General features: G+C 37.6%; 1 protein-coding gene across 2 annotated transcripts in view; it reads right to left on the bottom strand.

Annotated features, from left to right (window-relative positions):
- Positions 1–19,737, bottom strand: part of LOC139939372 (uncharacterized) — a 42,741-nt gene extending 23,004 nt beyond the window's left edge. Inside the window, exons 1-6 of one of the 2 annotated variants that reach the window (XM_071935196.1) lie at positions 19,557–19,737; positions 18,573–18,706; positions 9,042–9,213; positions 8,427–8,561; positions 7,040–7,124; positions 766–902 (exon numbers count right to left, since the gene is read on the bottom strand). In XM_071935196.1, the coding sequence (XP_071791297.1) occupies positions 766–902; positions 7,040–7,124; positions 8,427–8,561; positions 9,042–9,213; positions 18,573–18,626 (583 nt within the window). In that variant the 5' untranslated portion in view covers positions 18,627–18,706; positions 19,557–19,737. Of the gene's footprint in view, positions 1–765; positions 903–7,039; positions 7,125–8,426; positions 8,562–9,041; positions 9,214–18,572; positions 18,744–19,556 lie in introns of those variants that run through there. The other variant, XM_071935195.1, reaches the window with a different exon arrangement.
- Between the last annotated feature and the right edge of the window lie 1,631 nt (positions 19,738–21,368).

The raw sequence follows: 21,368 nt of genomic DNA on the forward strand, positions 1-21,368 counted from the left end.
GAGATTAGTTTGTCTTGACTTGTAAGACAATGTAAAAACAAAAAGTCAAGTAAAACAATCTTTAGTAAAAAATATCATGAATTCAGGCCTAGTTAAGTGTTGCTTTTGTTCTGTCCAAACCTGTGGGAACAGTGCTTAAAGACAGTGGACACTATTGGTAATTGTCTAAGACCAGTCTTCTCACTTGGTGTATCTCAACATATGCATAAAATAACAAACCTGTGAAAATTTGAGCTCAATTGGTAATAATAGTGAAAGAACAAACACCCTTGTCACACAATGTTGTGTGCGTTTAGATGGTTGATTTCGAAACCTCAAATTCTAAACCCGAGGTCTCAAAATCAAATTCTTGGAAAATTACTTCTTTCTCAAAAACTATGTCACTTCAGAGGGAGCCATTTCTCACAATGTTTTATACCATCAACCTCTCCCCATTACTCGTCATAAATTAAGGTTTTATGCTAATAATTTTTTTTTTTAAATTACCAATAGTGTCTACTGCCTTTAAGAATAGACATGCAGTAAAAACTAAAAGTTCCCACAAAAGTGGGGATGGAGTATACAGGAATTAATGTTCCAACCATGAACACCTGGAAAGAATTGAACAAATTTTTAATAAAGACAGGATTTGCAAAGATAAAGTTATTTACAGTTGACCATATTTTTGATTGAAGTGCTGTCAAAGTGAATTTCCTTGCATCACAGAATAGTTTTATGTTGAATGTCTTGGAGAGCCCTACACTAATGAAAGCAACTCTGACTTACCCCTCAAGACTTCAACTATAAGCGGCATGTCCTTAGTTAATTTCTTCACGGCATTAAAGTTGGCTATCGTTGAAATTGGAACATACTGGTCGGCATCCATTTGGGACTGTAGATATCTGTCATTCGCAAGGTTTTCTCTGTGGATTATAAGAAATTAAATAGTATCATTTTAAGGCATGTGATAGGCTGTTGACAAAAAACCTGACCTATGAGCACAAAGTGTGAAAGCTTGCGAGCATAAATCAAGAAAACTTGCGAGCACAACAGCGTCAGAGTGTGCGAACCAAGCTTACATAGGTTTTTCTTTTTTTTTGAAAGCCCTACTCTGTAATCTGGGGTGTTCTATATGGTTTTATCCTCATTTTTCCATGAACTTGATCCTAGTTATGAAATATACAATGGATAGAAACAATTGAATGTATTGGTTTTTTTGTGGGGGTCAGGTTCACAAAAACGAAGTTCCGATTAAAAACGAAGAAATCACATCCTGGAATCGTCTCTAATTGATCGTGATGAAAATAATTTATTTCACAATAACTAGCTCACTTACATGTACTGCAAGAAAGTGTGGACACGTTAATCTTAAACTATTAGGATGTCTGGATATCCAATAACCATTCAGAGTACATAATGCACTGACACACAGAATTTCACACATTCTCAAACAAAAACACCCTTTTATTCTTTCCTTTGTCCCTGCACTTAACAGTTTCCTATAGATTGTGTACACAAATTTCCCTGTGGACCAACCAGGCCTCTAGAATTTCCCAATGGAGTCTGTTTGTTTTCCCATTTTTGTTCTGTCCTTGGTCTCTACAAGTATCAAAACAGTACACAAATCTGTACTAAAGTACATTGTGTACATGTGCACAAATGTACAAGCACTGTACATGTTAGCCCTATATAGGACTCTTCCTCTGTAAACAGATACAAACTATTAAGGCCCGTTTCTGGGGCGAAATTTTTTCAAAGCTTCATAACTCAAGTCTTACCTGCAACAAGCCACTAATTTCAACAGATTCACATTCTATGGCGGCATACATTTTTCTGCGGTGGGTTTTGGGTCCTCATATATTCTTCACAAATCCGTCATTTTCGTGAAATAATGCAGCTCCCAACGTTAAAAAATTCCCGTTTTCTCACAGTGTTGTCTGCTGCCGTGCGTACGCAGATACATTCGCGTGCAAGACGCAAGATGCAAGACGCATGTATTATTGGTCACCGTATCTTAACTGCACAGCTGCATTAACGCGCAAATGCAACGCAAGATTTGCGCGTCATGAGTACACACGGCAGACTGTGAGAGTACGAACAAAAATGGGAATTCCTTAACGTTGGGAGCTGCATTATTTCATGAAAAAGACGGATTTGTGAAGAATATATGACGACCAAAACCCACCGCAGAAAAATATATGCTGCTATGGAATGTGAATCTGTTGAAATTAGTGGTTTCTTGCAGGTAAGATTTCAGTTATGAAGCTTTGAAAATTTTCCGCCCCAGAAATGTACTCTGATATCCAGGATGACACTGTAGTACAATACGAAAGTGTAAGACCACCAGGGCTATGTACCTGTGTACAACTACATTGTGTTCATGTGTACATGTGCACTAATGTACAAACATTGTACAGTGTACGTGTACATGTACTACGTGTATGTAAAGCATGTACCATACCATGCCATACATATGCATGTACGGTGGCATTGGGTACCCCACCCCCAACAAAACGAAAATAAATGTATAGGGTGTTCATGTGCACAAATGTACAACTACATTAGCAATCATCTCTCTTGAAATGGATACAATCAGTAGCATAAACTATACAAGTACAGGTTGTACAATGTATACAGTCCTCAGCCCTTAGCATTTTCCAACTGGGACTGGACTAGTAAACCATGTTTCATGTACTTACTTTTGCCCTCAACAAATTTTGAGTAGCCTTGGGTTCAAAACACTGTATTTTTATAATGTCAATGATTGATATTATAATTGCAACTGGATATGTTGGTTAAATATTAAATAAGAAATTTCTTTTTTTTTTGGGGGGGGGGGTTTTGGGGGGGGGGTGTATAAAAAAAGTGGTACAGCATAATTGATAATTGTGCACCTGTACCTACATGTATAGGTTCATGTAGACTTCACAATTTTGGTAGTCTAGCGGGCAAGACACTTTGACTGATATTAATATGCACATGGTATGGGCTAGTGTTATGGGCAAGCCCTGTCTACGTGTACATGTCCAGGTACATGTACTGTACACGTACATGTTCTGTACATGTCTGTGTTCTGTACTGAACCACCGTTGTTATAAATTACACAGACACTGTGTGCATATTTGGATTATAATGAACATCCTCACATGTGCTTCATTATGAAGTGCGGCTCCATATGGCAAGATTAATGCTCTGCTGAGTCCGACTGTACGTAAGGTTGGACCATACAGTTTTAAACCATATGGTTAAATACTTTTTCTCACTTCATCAGAAATTAATTTCAGACCTGTTTTATTCTTTTATTTGACACACACCCAGAGCTGTAAATATAGATAGCTGTCACATACATTGTAGTAAGAGGGACCAATTTTCATGTGGTTGGCGGACACCATTTACGATCGAAATGCAGCACAACCCAACGGGCAGACTAGCCTGGCACTATGTATTTGCCAATGTGGTTTTTTTTTTATAATGGATTCTAATTGCAATTTGTCATAACTCTCTTATATACGGCATTTAACCAACAAACAAATTTCTTTTAGGCCAAATTATATAAAAACAAAATACAGTTGATCGTCCCCGCCCACATCCTTTTTTGGGGCCGCATCCTTTTATTTACGGTTTTATTTTTTAATCCATCCAGGACAGTCTATTTCAGTCTGAATTGGTGGCCTGTTTCATTTGCAATACATACAGCCATCTTGGAAAGAAAAAAATTAATAATAAAATCATCCTCCTCTTTTTGGATCAACTGGTATTTTTTTTTTTTGGCCTTACATTCTATTGAATATTATATTATCCATCGTCCTGGATTGTTTTAAGAAAATTGTCATAATTCTGTGCTTAAAAACATGTATTTGATTACTACTGTTGCTGATCTACATATGAAATTCATTTGAACCGTGCCCGTTTACAGCTTGAATTCTGAACAAACATGCGATATAAACCATAGTTAAATAAAACCATAGTTATTGGAGAAAGAGCAACCCTCCATTACAATGAATTGGTTCTAACAATTAACAGTGCATATAGACAGTCTTATTCTCTTCAAACGCAGTCACCACTCACAAACAAAGATAATAGTACCGAAATGCCAATTTTGGTTTGTTCCCTAGCTCAAATGTCGCACATTGTTTCTTAATTTGAAGATAAAAGATGCCCTAATTTGTGCAATGATGTACGGTAATCAAGTCATGCGTTAGTAGGTTGTCCATAATTGAGATTGCACAATATTGCACCTATCCACCCCCTCCCTCCCCCCACCCCCACACACATGAACAATATCAGAAACAAAGATAGCTATGTCTCAGAGAGAATTACAATAAAGCATTTTTGTTTTGCTCTATTTTTAATAGATGGAGCAACATGTATTATTGGCAGAACACTTGATATACACCGACCTTCATGACACACCAATTATAAACGAACAGATGTGATTGCAAATTATATTGCACTTCCCAAATTTGAGAAAATGAAATTAACACCAATGTTTCGGGGCACTGATTACACCTAAAAGATTGAATAAAAACTGTACATGTAGCTAATATAAATAAAAAAACACTTAGGCATTGTGCACGTACTGCATACATTGTGCATTTGACGTTGTGTTAATGTATTGTACACGTGTAGCTTTGCCTTCTCAGCACACACGCACATGATTGATGCTCGCTATAACAATATCCATGTATATTAATGTTCATTTGCAGTTTCATATAAAACTAGAAATAACAAACACATACATGTTTCCGGCATTACAAAATAAACGATTGAGAAATGTATGGCCACATGTCCAGGCTAATGCAATGGCACAATACATTGCATCATGTGCATACTCATTTACGCTTGAAAGTGATGCACGATATGCTCCCCATTACTCCATGTCCCTTTTCTTACAGATATATGTACATCACTTGGTTGTGTGCCCGGAACAAGGGCACAAGGTTCTATATATAAGCTTGCATTTATTCTTTTCATTTGGGAACCGCTGTATACAGTCGCCAAAATACCGCAGTGATTTCTACCTATTTTCTGTTTCAGAAAAGTGCAAATTCCGTTTGACAAAAACATGAATTCCGTTTCAGACCAAATAAATTCCGTTTTATGTTTTTTAATTAATAGATAAAAGGTTGTTAAATACCCATCAGAGAGCTACGATTCCGCGAATTCCGTTCGTTTTCCGCGATTGCGGAAAATCATTGGCCCTAGTATGGGGGAAAACAAGTATGGCCTGTCTTGTGACATTATACATATAGTTATTTGTGTTTTACAATCAAGCAAACAAACCATCGAATGGGAGTTACCAAAAATAATAACGAGTTTACACGTAAGATCCAGCAGCAGTTATCAAAAGCCTCTGGACATCACAGCTGGGCTTGATTGCATCCAAATATGATTAATGAAAACTACTCGACGAAAGCATCACCTCACATCACATCTCAACCACACTTTACATCAGAGGGAAAAAGTAGGACATTTTATCCAGTACAAAGACTGACCTACATGTACACATATGGCCTTATTAAAGGCAGTGGACACTATTGGTAATTGTCAAAGACTAGCCTTCACAGTTGGTGTATCTCAATATATGCATAAAAACACTAACCAGTGAAAATTTGAGCTCAATCGGTCATCAGAGTTGCGAGATAATAATGAAAAAAGAAAACACCCTTGTCACACGAAGTTGTGTGCGTTTAGATGGTTGATTTTGAGACCTCAAGTTCTAAATCTGAGGTCTCGAAATCAAATTCGTGGAAAATGACTTCTTTCTCAAAAAATATGTCACTTCAGAGGGAGCCGTTTCTCACAATGTTTTATACCATCAACCTCTCCCCATTACTCACCACCAAGAAAGGTTTTATGCTAATAATTATTTTGAGTAATTACCAATAGTGTCCACTGCCTTTAATAGTAATAAATCTGATTTTTCCAAGGGCAAACAAATCGGAAAACGAAAGAATATCATGCCTGACTCATACACACAAATGGGAATAAACAAGAATGGTGTGCTGACAAGTACAAATGCCCCGCGGAGATTAATCTCATTCTTGAGTTATTGCTTGGACAACATTTCTTTTGTTTTAGCCAATAGCCATTATGACCTTTAAAGACACCGGACAATATTGGTAATTGTCAAAGACCACTCTTCTCACTTGGTGTATCTCAACCTAAGCTTGGGCGATATCGATTTATTTTATTCACGATATATCGCCGACAATATATCGCGATATTCGATATAATCGCGATTAATGAAATTTGACATCATCAGTCTTCAAACTCCGAGTGAAAGTTGTAGAAGAGACAGTCATAGCTTAAGAGAGGTGTTCTAATGACCTATTCTTCTGGTTTTACTCCAAACCTATGGGGTGCAAGATGTCTCAGCTAGCAAATACATTGCGATATTTAATCGATATCGCGATATATCGCGATTATCGCGATATATCGATATTTCGATTAAAACCAAATCCATCCGATATCGAAATCGTTTCCAAATTAATATCGCGATATTCGATAATATCGTGATATCAAGCTTATCTCAACCTACATGTATGCATAAAATAACAGACCAGTGAAAATTTGAGCTCAATAGGTCGTCGAAGTTGCGAGAGAAAAAACTCCCTTGTCACATGAAGTTGTGTGCTTTCAGGTGCTCGATTTTGAGTCCTCAAATTCTAAATTTGAGGTCTCTAGGTCAAATTCATGGAAAATTACTTCTTTCTCGATAACTACGTTACTTCAGATGGAGCCGTTCCTCACAATGTTTTATACTATCAACAGCCCCCATTACTCGTTACCAAGAAAGGTTTTATGCTAATAATTATTTTGAGTAATTACCAACAGTGTCCACTGCCTTTAAATTTCCAAAAACAATTTGGTTGTGGGGATCTTAAAACCAGCCCACAAACCTACTTTAATGGTGTTTTCATCATTTAAATTGTTAAGTTTAAGGTTTGTAAGAAGGTACATGTATGTAAAATGTATGTCAAACATGTATATTGTGTGCTTTTTTACAGAATGGACAACAAAAGTCTTTAAAAAATAGACTGGAATAAAATTGACCAACCTTGAGAAATAGTACTCTAGCTGACGTTGTAATAGTTTGCGAAGATCTTCTCCCTTTGGAAGTTCTTGCTGTGACAAGTCATCAGCTGTGTATGAAGCAGAGACAAATGTTAAAATCAATCAATTGACAAACCTCTAAAATAACAAGAACATTCAGGGAAAATGTAAAAATGATGTCTGCGATATTTCATCCCAAATTCTTTTGGGGATTATTTTACACCATTATAGTTGATGAGAAATGACAAATGACAAATGAAAAATGTGTAAATACTGTATGCAGAATGTGAAAGTTATCACCAAAGGGCTAATCTCACATAAGAACAAACTCAAACAAACTGAAATCTTTTAACAGTCAAAGCTTTTTGATATGTACCGTTGCTTCCCCATCCCAAAGATTTACATACATATGTGTATGGCCACAGAGCCAAAAGCATTAATAAATGATCATCTATCCAATTAGTGATTTCAGGAATGCCAGCAACTCTTTGCTCCAGAACAAAACAATATTTTGCACACAGCATATGTGCACAATGATTAAGGGAATCAATGTGTGGTGAAGAGGTTTTCAACTAGTGGTTTAAACCCGCCGAAGCCTGGTTCTTAATAATTTTACCGAGACAAAGTCGAGGTAAATTATCAAGATTTAAACCACTAGTTGAAAAATGATTCAACACACTTTGCTTTCCATTCATAAATACCTTTTTGGTCAAAAAACATAAACACTTTTAGGTCAAAAAGTAAAATAAATGCAAAAATTATAATTGTTCAATGATTTCTTTCAACACAACACCCCTCCATCTATGAAATGGTAAGACCCTCGGGTAAACAACTCCTTATAAGGATATTGCTGTGCGCGTCGCGCGTATCGCATGATGTGGCACAACTGTTACAGCCGTTGCTCTCGACCAATAGGAATGAAGAAACTGTCTTATAAGCGTATTTTATTAAACAAATTTGTTGACAGAAATTTTGTTGAATGAAACGGGCGGTTACACGTTTATAACAAAAATAACCCTAGCCGCATCTCAGGCTTAAAGGATTTGGCTACTTTTTCAAAATGTCCATAGATTTACATTAAACTTACAGGGTTTTAAGATAATGATAGCGGAAAGCTTCCCTTCAAATATTACTTACTGAGGTGCTGTAGTTTTTGAGAAATGAGTAAAACAATGTCTTGAAAATACGTTTGTAAATGCTTAAAATAATTTTATGACATTGTTTTACTCATTTCTCAAAAACTACAGCACCTCAGCACGTCATATTTGAAGGGAAGCTTTCTACTATCATTATCTTCAAACTGTGTAAGTTTAGTGTAAATCTGTGGAAATTTGTGTTTTTGTCCTACAAAAAGTACATAGACCCTTTAATAAGAATTTGAATGAACTTACAGGTGACAATTTGTCCGTCTGGTAGATATGGGTATTCCGGACTGCCAATGTATCCATTGAATACCGGCGACTCCGGAGAGGGTGGATAACCCAATCCGGGTGGTTTACCAACATCTCCATTCATCTGGTACGAACCTGGTGAAAGCAAAACACTCATTTATTATCAATTGTTTAATAAAATTGTACTAAAAACAGAATGAACTGGGACATGTTTGTTTCAGGGTTTTTTTTCTCTCCATATGGCCTAATTGCATTGGGCATTTTGGACGACAATGAGAATTGTTTGGTTTTGTTACCAATTTCATGACTCTGCTTACCGCCTAATTCTGCGCAAACGATCGCCATTCTCCGCCTGTGCAAATGAGGAAATGCTGCCTAGGAACGTGGAGAACGCACACGCAGAAGCAAAATTCGCTGCTTACCCGTGAAATAGATGCTTTCAAAACGCAAGCGCCGTTTCTTTGCTTTTGGTTAGGGAATGAAAAGGACCTTATTTCTATTCAGCATGCTTTGGCCAATCTTTAAAAATTTGGGTTCAAAATGCCCCACAAAAATGCCCCACACAAAAGTACTCAAGAATCAAATATGATGAACTGACTAAGCTGTAGAACCAACCTTGTGTGCTAATTGCTATTTGAGGAGACGATGCCTGGGAGTTCCTGTTGTCATTGTCATGCCAGTCTGGACTACTGTCTGTGGAATCGGCAGATGATGTCACCGAGTTGGCAAGTTTCGGACTTTGAAATATCTTGGCATTAGGATTGAGTGTTGTCTTCTTGGGAATAGCCTGAAAGAAAAGAGTAAATCAATTCACTGTCAAAGACTAAGACTGTGTTCAAAGAAACCAATCAGAATGGATTTAGTACAAAGATGGCAACATGGCACTCTTTCAGTAGAGTACAAGTACAATGTACGTTATTTTTAATTTTGTATGAAACAAAAAACTATAAAAAAAAAGTTATCAAGTCAATGATAAGCCGATCACACAACTTAAAACACTCCCTCAGCAGTAACAGGCCACGGGTTAATAAACAAACAGCTACTGATATCAAACTTGATATAGGCCGTCTGCACTGCTTTTCCACATCAATTGTTTTCAAACAATATTTAGGTGGAACAAGTGTGTAGAAATCAATACCCGCCCAGGCCTGCAGTACAATACATCTAGACAAGTTAGATAGCGGTCTGGTTCCCAACACCTAATACTTCACATGTACATGTACTTTCGTAATGTGTACCATACTGCTGTCAGATAGGCTAACTGTCCAAGCACATATGTACATGTAGTGAACAGCTGGAATTGTGCAAAAACAACAAAGATAGAGAGGAGATGCAGTTATGCAAAATTTTGACATTTGCGATTTTCAGATCACCAATGATCAACAGGCTTGCAGCACGTCATGTATACATCTATGTACAGTACACAGCAATTGAAAATTTAGAGTAAACAATGTATTGACCATCGTCATGGGCACACCAGAGCTACATTTAAGTACAGGCAGTTTGTTTGTAAAATCTGTTGAATTTCCCATTAAAAAAACATTAGATAAATAAATACATTGCAGCGCCTGCGTACCCAAAATTGTACTGTTTTCTAGCTAGTGAGTCTGTTGCTTGTTGGACTGATGTATGATTCATAGCACCATATGGAAACAATAAATTCCATGTTGTTTGGTTCCATCGTCAAACTTATATTAATTATTATAAATTACGAAAAGTTGCATCTCCTTAAGGTGACCCCCTGGCTGCTGCTTCCTGGCATGTATCTTAATTTGTGTGTGATCCCTGGCTCGTGGCTACAAGGAAGTAAACGGTTGTATGGCTTCTGAATGGCACCCCAAACGAAGATACATGTATTGACCAAATAGGGTGTCTGCCAACATAGGGCAAGATAGATAGCTCAGTTGGTAGAGTGCTGGCACGTTAATCTGGAGGATGTTGGTTCGAGTCCCACTCTAGTAAATTTTTCTTTGTTCAACCACAAAACCATTTTAAAGTCTCTTTCCCTTGTGGATTATATTACCTATCGATCCTTTTTTGAAATGTCATGTAATCAAAAGCAGAACCTTTCTGTTTTGGGGTATTTTTGTAATCCAATCTCACTATGATTCATACATGTACACAGAATCGGAATGCAGTGCGCATCAGGACGACAAAAACATCCAAGCTTGTCTGAATGATAGTCGATTGTTCACCGATATCATTTCAGTCATTCACACAGCCTCCTGTGTGGTCTGCTTAATTGAAAATTAATCTGGCATGCACATTATCATGTTCAGAAAGAAAGAAAAACATTCTTGGGCAGGGATCTCATTCTCAAGATGGTTTTCTTTTGAAATGTTTGTGTGAAATTAGCAACAAAAAAGTGTTGTTTGTGTACTGATCTGAATTTTTGTGTTTCCTCTCTTTAAATCTATCTTTACCAGATTTATGGGTTTTTTATAAAGAGACCACAAGGACTGCATAAAATATAACTGGTTTAATTTGGAAAGGAACTACATTGTGTATTTTGGGGACAAAATCATAATTAACAAATCAGTACACTCTTTATGTGTAATCATGTTTAATAGGTAGTATTTGTATATATAAAAAAATCAAAATAATATTCCTTCTCTGAATCCGATGCGGAAGCATCTCGAGAGCATAATTATAAATTTTGAGCAGGAGCAAAGATTTTCACGGAAATCAGATCATCCGCATGAATCATGTCTTCATCTGGTTGATCTAAGAAGAAGAATAAATGTAAGGGGAATAATGGGAGCGGAGCTAGTGCTGAAAGTCTCGATAGTTGTGCTAAAAACTTATGGCATTCTAATTGAAAAAGACAACGGACCTAATAATTGTGATACAAATTATGTGCAATAATCACCCATCAAAAAAAAGAGAAAGAAAATCAAAGCATGTTATCGCATAATGCCATTCAATGGCAGGTCCTTGCCCGTATACTGATTACATGCAATGTAGCGAGATAACAAAGACTAACATCATTATGTTTAGTATTCATTGTTAGCACTACACAAAAATAATCGACTGATATTTTATAATCGTCATTTTTTCCGAACAAGGATTTCTTCAATGGTGGATAAATGTTTCCCTGGGAACCATTGCGAGATGGATCATGTACGTACATGGTAGATAATGATAGACTCAAATCAAAGAAGTGCTCAAATTTAATGGCTTCGGATCAGATACCATTTTTACTGGTTTTATACCCAATTTAAAAAAAATTGAAAACCTTTGAAGGGAAAATCGCAAGAGTAATTTAAAAATTTGGAAAATATGTGGTGGTCGGAAACAGAGGAAATTCTTCCAGTGGTGGTTGGGGAATCCCGAGTGCCAGGAGGGCCGGGTGGGTTTTCCGGCACCGACCACTGTGGGCAGAACCCTGTTCATTTACTGTAGTGTACGTACAGTACAATCACTGTACCATTGATCGAATGTATGCATACATTACATTATACATCACTAGTGCCCTTTAAGGTAAATGTACGTAGTGTAGATGGCAGGTCACAATATGACTCCTGAATAGTGTTGCTGGATAATAATTAATATTTAGTACATCGTCCGCCAAAAATCAAAATAAACTGCCATTAAAAAAGGGCATGACCGGCCAGCAGGGATAAAGGGCACAGCAATTGTATACCTATGGCAGCGAAGAAGGTAATTTTTTCGAGGTGCACCACAAAGCGATTATAAATTTTCATTTCAGGTCTGTACTGGCTTATGCTACCCTCACACTTGGGCGAATATTCTTGCAAACATGAATATTTGAAATTCGCAATGAATTCGCCAAAAAGTTACGATTTGATGATGAATATGTTCTCGGTCGTCCCTCAACCTCTCCTTACCAATATCTTACGCATAATATGCACGCTTTACAGACAGTACCAATGGCCTACCAATGCTTACAAAAATCGATGGCGAATTACCGTCTTCACAACATTCGCTGAAATTTAGGAAGCGCTTCACAGAGTGGCGAATGTTATTGCGAAGATGAAACATGAATTTGCGTTGAATTCTTCCAAAATAGCGGTTGGATGGCGAATATTTTCATCTCGGTCTCATCCCTCGATCGTCCCCGTTCGACCATCTCCTCACCAATATCTTACGAATATATTATGAATGCTACTACACTTGCCAATGCCTTTACGAACATTGCCAACTCTTATGCACGCTTTACGAACATAACCAATGCTTACAAAAATCGATGGCGAATGACCGTCATCGCAACATTCGCTGAAATTTAGAAAGCGGTTTCTAAATTGACCGATCTTCCTTAGGAGGTGGGGAATAATTTGTTAACGTTCCGAACTTGTTACCAACGCTTACGAAGACACGGCGAATGTTGCGAAGTTTGAGCAATTGTTAAATATTTCCTACCGTTAGCATCACTAGCATATTCGCCGTGTGAGAGCAGCATAAATTGACCGATCTCCGTAAAGAGATTGAGAATGAATTGTGAACGTACTGAATTTGTAACCAACGCTTATGAAGACTCAGCGAATGTTGCGAAGCTTGAGCGATAGTTAAATATTTCCGTTCGTAAGCACATTCGCTAGCATTTCCTCCCCAGTGTGAGAGTAGCATCACGTGCAACACGTCAATGTTTACAATGCTAAATGCTACAATGATACTGTAGCACTTCAGGTAACTATTTCAAGGGAAGTCTTCCATCTTTATTCCAGCAATAGGGTGATAGCCTGTTCAACTCAACTATCTTGTTCCTAACTCATTTGAAGCAAGCAAGCGTGACATGCGAGAAGCCTTGCTAATTGGAACATTGACGTAAGGGAAATTCTTGGGTTTTGACCATGTACACAAGTTGTCATACTGAAGCAGTAATCAGTTATTACACCGTACTTTATTTTGACAAATTCAATCTATTTATACACAGGTGTAGTACTTTTGAATAATATTTACCAAACGGGTGTCCAGACGCTCAACATTAGGTGTAATTTTAATGCACTAAATGTTGTAAGGGCAGCTTTCCCTATTACATGATGGACAAGGTTTCAGACATGGTTTTTGCACACTACAAACAAAAATCTTGGCCAAAACGATGCATGTTGAGCAAACTTTAAAGCAAGCACCACCACACATGTACAGCCGAAGACGTGAAAACATCAAATGCCATGGTGACGTTAAATGAGACTCTGACCCGATACCAACTGATATCGGAGAAGTGATATGGTCAATAAAGGCCTACATGTACATGTAGTAGAATTTATCAGCAGTGATGAAATTTAAACCAAACCATGTCATGTTGAAGAAAATTACAATTAGATGCTGTTTGTACATTATACGCAGGCCTGTATGCCTCGTTTTTGAAAGGGCAAGTGCACCAAGAAGGCATTTCATCTTTGGTACCCTACATATGTGAGGAAACTGATGGATGCAATCACCTTCAGTGCCTCCATGGAGTATCAGGCATGGTACATGTACGTATTTCGCTTTCCCATATATTACTAGGCCTGGGCGAATTATTTGAATATCCGGTTAAAGGAACACGTTGCCTTGGATCGGACGAGTTGGTATATAAAAAGCGTTTGTAACCCTTTTTTATAAAATGCATATGGTTTGAAAGATGTTTTAAAAGTAGAATACAATGATCCACACAAGTTTGCCTCGAAATTGCATGGTTTTCCTTTTACTGTGCGAACTAACACGGTCGGCCATTTATGGGAGTCAACAATTTGACTCCCATAAATGGCCGACCGTGTTAGTCGACGAGGTAAAAGGAAAACCGTACAATTTCGAGGCATGTTTGTGTGGATCATTGTATTCTACTTTTACAACATCTTTCTACCCATATGCATTTAATAAAAAACGGTTACAAACGCTTTTCAAAGACCAACTCGACCGATCCAAGGCAACGTGTTCCTTTAATGGCGAAAAGGTTTTCCTATCCGTAACCGCGAATGCCTTTTTTTTCTTAACCGGATATCCGCATAGGGCGCGAATACCTATTTATAAACCGGATAGTTCTGTAATTACAACCAAGTAACCAGATATTCTTTTAATATCCGAATATCCGCGAGCGTCGGGCGACAACTGATAGGAATGTTTTGTCTAAATCCTTATGAAACTTCTATTAAGACAGCATAAAACAGCATAAATTAAGTATTTAACTAAGCTCACCTCCGTGAAGAGTTAAACAATGACATTTCTGGCGTAATTTGTTCAAAGATTACGAAAGTTTTCCTTCACGTAGAGTCAATCACGATCAAAAGAAAAAGCAAATCGCCGTCTTTAAATTAGATCCGGTTATTTTTATGAATGAACCGAGTGACACTGTCTAAAACTAATATCAATCCGCCCATACGATCTCATTCACAAATGCACAGCGCCCTCTAGCGGCAAAAAAAAAATATTTTTAATATTTTTTTTTATTTTTTTTTTTTTAATAGCGCCCTCTAGCGGCGAAAAAAACTATCCGAATATCCGGTTAATTTCGGAAAGTTGGCCAGCGGTATCCGAATACCAAAATTTCACTATTCGCCCAGCATAATATATTACATATTCTGCATTGCTACTAGCCTTTAGTCAAGGCGCACACGGCACACCGGATAGCATGCACAGCCCCAAAAATGTAACGCACGAAAAAAGACTATCACCGCGAGCGGCGAAGTCGCGAAGCGCCTTTACCAACTTGTTTTGGGGGCCTTATGTTTTTCTTTACATTTGCCAACGATTTTGGTGGGAGAAAATGTAACGAATTTGCATCGAACGTTCTTGCAAGTAATTGTGGCTTCTTATTGGCCAGCAACTCACCACGCTAATGCGTTATGCATTACATTTTCTCCCATCAAAATCGTTGGCAAATGTAAAGAAAAACAAAAGGACCCAAAACGAAATGGTAAAGGCGCTTCGCGGCGAATCGCGGTGATAGTCTTTTTTCGTGCGTTACATTTTTGGGGTTGTGCGTGCCATCCGGTGTGCCGCGTGCCCCTTGACTAAAGGCTACATTGCTACATGTAGTTTGCTTGTAGCCTTGAGTCAAGGCGCTCGTGGCTTTCCTGAATAGTACACAACACAAACAGCCCCACCAAAACAAACTTGTGCGAGTAGCGTGGCCACGAGGCGCCTTTACCAGTACAATTTAAGTCATTATGTTTTTCCTTTTTGATACTTTCTCATACTAAATTTTGCAGGAGAAATTACATTCATTACTATGCTTTTGAGCTTTATTTGCAATTGGACAATGATTGTCACGTATGAAAAGAACTGTTGCAAACTCTAACAAAATTATGACCATAAAACTTTTGAAAATACTGAAAATTCATGGGGGGCTTTAAACGACCGCAGTAGTGCAGTAGAATTGTAACTTAATTGTTTAGAAATCTTCCAACATTTGAGTCTGTTTAGTACATCATGTTTCACGATAACACGAAAGTAAACTCGCCGTTGTCTTCCGTTCTCGCATGGCACTGAAGTGGCATGACTCACGACATTAGTATGCTAAACTGTAGGAAATGTATGTGTATCTGAACCATGGCTTTACTAAGCAATGGTGAAACATTGTGAAACCACGGATTTAAAATCATCCATGTTCCTTTGTTCGTAGTTTAGTTATTCGTCATAACTACCAAAATGTCAACTCTGGTACTCACTTATCAGTCTTAAAATAGGAATAAAACAATGTCAAATCGTCATACTTTCTTGTCTGTTTTCAAATTTAAAAAATAAAAGTGGCTGCTGCATTACCTTGCTAAAATGGAAAGAGTCTAAAATGTTCGTAACAGTAATTGGTTAAGAACATTTTAAATAAAAAAAACTATTCATGATTACGATAGCCTTGTTGAACAAATAAATTTCTGATTGCTAAACGAGATGGTTAAAGTGCTTAGTGGCTCCTATCGCTCGTCTTTTTTCATGTAAGTAGACAAACAAACAGTCTCGCAAATCGTACAGCCATCCATTGGAAGGGTTTTGGACAGATTTGTCTCAGGTTAGTTCAGCATTCAGCAGTACGGATGCTAGCCAAAATGACATACAAATGTTACCTGCTCAGCTAAACCTGGCCAGATTGATCCAAATAAAGGCCAGATTAATTCAAATAAAAACAAAACAAACTGTGTGACCATTTCATATTTCATTTCATAAAGTGTCCATGTGTGTTCTGCATGTAATAATACATCCAGAATGCTTTTTAGGGTCGATTTCGACAAGATTGATAGGCCTGTATGCTTAAGGGCACCAAGGCATTTTCTCCGTGGTAAAGGGTCAACACCCAATGAGGAAACTGAAAATTTCTAATGAAGAATTTCAAGGGCACCAAGGCAATGACCAGGGGACATGGAGGCAATCACCTTTGTTGCCTTCGTGAAGTATCAGGCCTGAGTTGATGTGATAACAAGTTTGAAACATTTTGCTAGATAAACAATGTACGAATCCATCAGCAGTTGACGTTAGGCCTATAACACGCCCAGAAACTCAAGTGACATGCACTGATGCATGCTTTCAGACCCAGGCTTCATACAGACAACCTGTTTCCGAGGGATTACAGTGTAAATCCCTAATCCCTCTCGACTGACAAACGAGGCTAATGAGAGATCGGTAAGCTGCCACTAGTGTTTCCTATTGTTCCCCCCCCCCAAAAAAAATAATAATTTAAAATAATAATAATTCCAGTGCCCCTCCGCACCCCCCCCCCCCCAAGGAAAAAAATACGTAAGTGCTCACAAAAATAAAAAAGATAAAGGAAAGAGAAAAGAGGAGTATGCGTGTTTGTGTCAATATACACTGAATCTAATGTAATGAACAGTCGCAATCAGGATTGCTACGAAGAAGATAAAAAGGATGGAGGCACCTCTCCCCCACCCCCACCCACCACTCCCGCAGTGACCCCATTCCAAAATTAAGGTATGACCCAAAACCCAACCACTGACAAACCCATAACCCCTGGTCAACATTAGACCTACAACAAAAATTTCACTCACTAAAATCAGATTCAATCAGGAAGTATCCCTTTAAAATCAAGAAGTTTGGTAATAAAAAAAAAGTAAAAAAGCGTAAATTGTCATCCAAACACAATGCTAAAAGCTAACAACCTAGCAACAGATTGTAAACAAATTAAAAACATCTTATTCAAAAGTAGTTTTAAATAAATTTTTTAAGGCATACACAACCATACCCATGACTATACTGTACCATATGGTACATGTACATGTGTGAATCTACACCCAAATCTTTGAGACTTTGACCTACTGCTAAAATTGGTGGGTCTTGCCCAATGGAACAGGTTTGTATCCATGGCTTATTTACATGTGGAGTATTAAAAAATAAACACAAACATGTTTACAAATGTTGTACCTGGAAAATTGGTTTATCAGCTTGTCAGAATGTAAACAAATGCATCTGTGCATCATTCCTTATGATAATCAACAAACCACGATGAACGACCTATTTTAGCCTCAAAATAACATTTTCATATTTTTTGTTGACAAGTAAAATACTAAATGGGTCATTTGCCAATTAAGATTAACCGCTTAGTTCACTTAATTGTTTAAGGCGGTTATTTAACACAGGGGTGGTGTACAATGGTACAATCAACCACAAGGACTGTGATGCAAAAAATGAACATATGGTACAATCATGTACATGAACGGTGCATGCCAGACCATTCATGCCAATATGCCATTGTTGTACTGAACTGAACAATGACAATCCACACATGTATCGGTTTATATGGCAAAAACTAAACAGACAAATATTTAAAATGTATGATTTTTAATATTTGTCATGAAAATTTTATTATTTACTTCAGTTTTTGAAGGGAGATCAACAACTAAAATGGAGGTCATTTGTTGATACTGTCAAACGGTACTCAGAAATAAAAGTTCAGTTTGCATGAAATTGGTCACACGAGCAAGTTAATTCAATTTGCTTTAATATAGTTCCCATTATTAGTTACTCGTTCCATAAATTCTAGGAGCAGCAAAAGGTGTGTTTACATCAATAACAACAAAATTCAAGCCAAAAAGTACAACGCACGCACACAATTAATAACAAGCAGGAATTTCAATTTGCAAAAGCAATTTCCGTTCCCAAATGAAACCAATTATAAAACATGTTTAGTCTTTAAAAAAAACAATATATTAAACACAATTGGATGACTTCAGAAAAGAAAAATAATAATTTGCTTACAGTGCTAGATGAAGAGCTCAAGTCGTCTCCCTCGTTAGACCGGTCGGTAGTCATGGGAAGGAGACTGAATTTCACCTTAGGGGCAGTTCCGTTGTCTGACCCGTTTTCAGGGGAAAGAATCACCGTCCAAATTCCTTGTGGGGGAAAAGTTAACATGGTGGGGATCAGAAATGGAAAAACGGAAGTACAAACATGCTACTTAAATGTAGAAATAGCCAACCAGCTGGAAGATATGTGTAGACTTTGTGTACAATATTGTACACAACACAGCAGCCAGTGGTTTTGCTATGCTGTGCAATACACGGCAGATCTGTGTGTGGTGGTGTAGTGTGTGTGTGTGTGTGTCACAGTTGGGCATCCATCCATGCACAAGTCTCCCCCTCGCACACATACATTATGAACATTACTGCAGCACAACGTTCCTATCCACACAAAACAAGCAGACTTGGGGAGTAAAAACTGATATTCCCAGGATATGATTTCCAAAGTTCTAAAGAAAGTCCTTTCCCGACAGTCACATATTGACAATAATTCAATACTGGCCAAGTTATTTTTAGCTCGTGTGTGACCCTATTTAAAAATGCATGCGTTGAAGCATTTGTATTAAGACAGTTTATTCCAAATTAATAAAATAGAATTGGGCGAAACGTTGGCTAGGCTGTACGCCTACGCTGGGATTTTTGCACTTGCGTATGTGTGTGGTTCTACGTAATGACCACGTAAGGAGACTTGACACGGCCAGTCTCGGGTCATTCTGTATTTCCCCCACTACGCACCCTGTCCGTCATTTCCGCAAGAAGTGAAACTCGCTAATATTCAATCGCCATGTCGCCAGCCGAGTCATTAATTCATTAAAATTTCAGCATTATTTCGGCCGTTTTTGACTCCCCCATTCCCAGAGATTCAACAATCCCACGTGATTGACAAGACATGGCGGCGCACAGTGCACGGAACATGCCGATCAACCGGCGTGACTGTACTCACTTTTTCAGCTAAACGGGAGTCTTACAGACTGCATTCAGCGCACAAATACTGCTGGGCGTGATTTAAGAAGCTTTGCTAAGATGCAGTTGTGACTTTGTTGAAAAGAAGTTGCTTGTTTAGAGTCAAAAATGCCTCATAAAAACCGTGATTGGTGCTTCTCTTCCTTCATGAACGTACGACATTATCGTGCAGGGACGACACTCAGACATGCGCAGTGTAATCCTAACTTGAGATAAGGACTTGCTGATTACACAAATTGTTACGCTCTGCTTTCAAACTAAAGATATTAAAACAGTAAATACAAAATAATGTATTTATTTTATTTTTGGATACCAATTTGTTTCAATGAACCAGAGATGGTATTCGCATCATGGCTCGAACTATTTAAATAAGGGACTAATTTCGTCCACCCTTCTACACGGCATGAATAATAACAGTAATTGGTCATGTGATGCGGTCGTACACAGTGCGCAATACGGCTTTATGCCCCTGAATACAATAAAAGAAACCCGTCGATTTAAATACCCAAAACAGCAAATAAGTCATGACTACTGCATGCTAGCTTGCGCGATGGCCAGCCTGTGCGCGGAAGTTGCCTATGGACAGACGAACAGACAGAGCAACAGCTGAACCTCTTCGTTTTATTATGGTCTTTACTACTGTCTACAGTATTTTGTTCTTTTTGTATAGTCGACTTAGATGCGTGCTTGTCACGAGTGCTGAAAATTACATCCAAATCGAATGCACAGTAATTAATTGGTAGTGGGAACACGTATGACCTACTACACTAGGTCTATATTATTGTTGCAAGTGCATTTTTAGGACTGCACACAAATTAATTCCGAAAATTATTCCAGATGCATTTATTATGATGATCTTGAAATCATAATGCAGATATGCATTATTCATAACAAACCGGCTTATAAATAATATAAGATACAAAACACACTGATTTTTACAGAGTCATTGATGTATCCCGAGCCTGGAGCGCCCGGTAGAGGGCAGTTTTCATTTTTAGTATTTTGGGAACCGTATTGAGAATGGAAATTAACCAGTTTTTGAAAAACAATAATTATTTACAAATATTATGTATATGTATATGTAAAAAAATATATATATAAAAAATACAACGTCATTGGTGGTCGTCCTGTGTTATGTCAAAGTAGAAACTGCAATCTTTCAAGAGGGTTTTGTTTCACACCATATATTTATTATACCTTTTCAATTAATGTTACTACGGGAAATGAATTCTTACTCTGTTTGATCAAAAGCAAAATGAGACCGAAGTTTCCAATTAAAAAAAATCATCAAAAAGGTGGCGAGGTAAACACTTTGCCGTTTTGCCGTTAAAAATGTATGTCATTTTTGTTACAATAAAAGTTCCTGTGTTCAAATTACATTTTGTTTAATTCTTGTATTTTTCTGACAAACGATGATCACCAAGTCCAATAGTTGTATGCCCTGTTAAGATGTACGGTAATCCTTATTCTATTAGGTCAAATAATTTTTTTAAATACCAGTTAATCGTCCCCTCCCTCATCCTTTTTTGAGGCCGCATCTTTCTTTCTTTTTACTATTTTTTATTTTACTTTTTTTCACATAGATAACTTTTCTGTGTATTTCTCATTTAACTTACTAATCTTTAAGAACTTGTAATTACGTAAAGTAGGTTTACACTTTGAATGAAATGCTTCTCGGCGACCTTTGAACAAAATATTAAAAAAATAAAAAGGCCCTCAACTGGAATACTTTTTCACTTGGGCCTTACTTACTCGCACAAATTTACAGACACAATTTTATTATAATCATTCA

Source organism: Asterias amurensis, chromosome 7 (genome assembly GCF_032118995.1).
Source record: "Asterias amurensis chromosome 7, ASM3211899v1".
NCBI classification, from domain to species: Eukaryota; Metazoa; Echinodermata; class Asteroidea; order Forcipulatida; family Asteriidae; genus Asterias; species Asterias amurensis.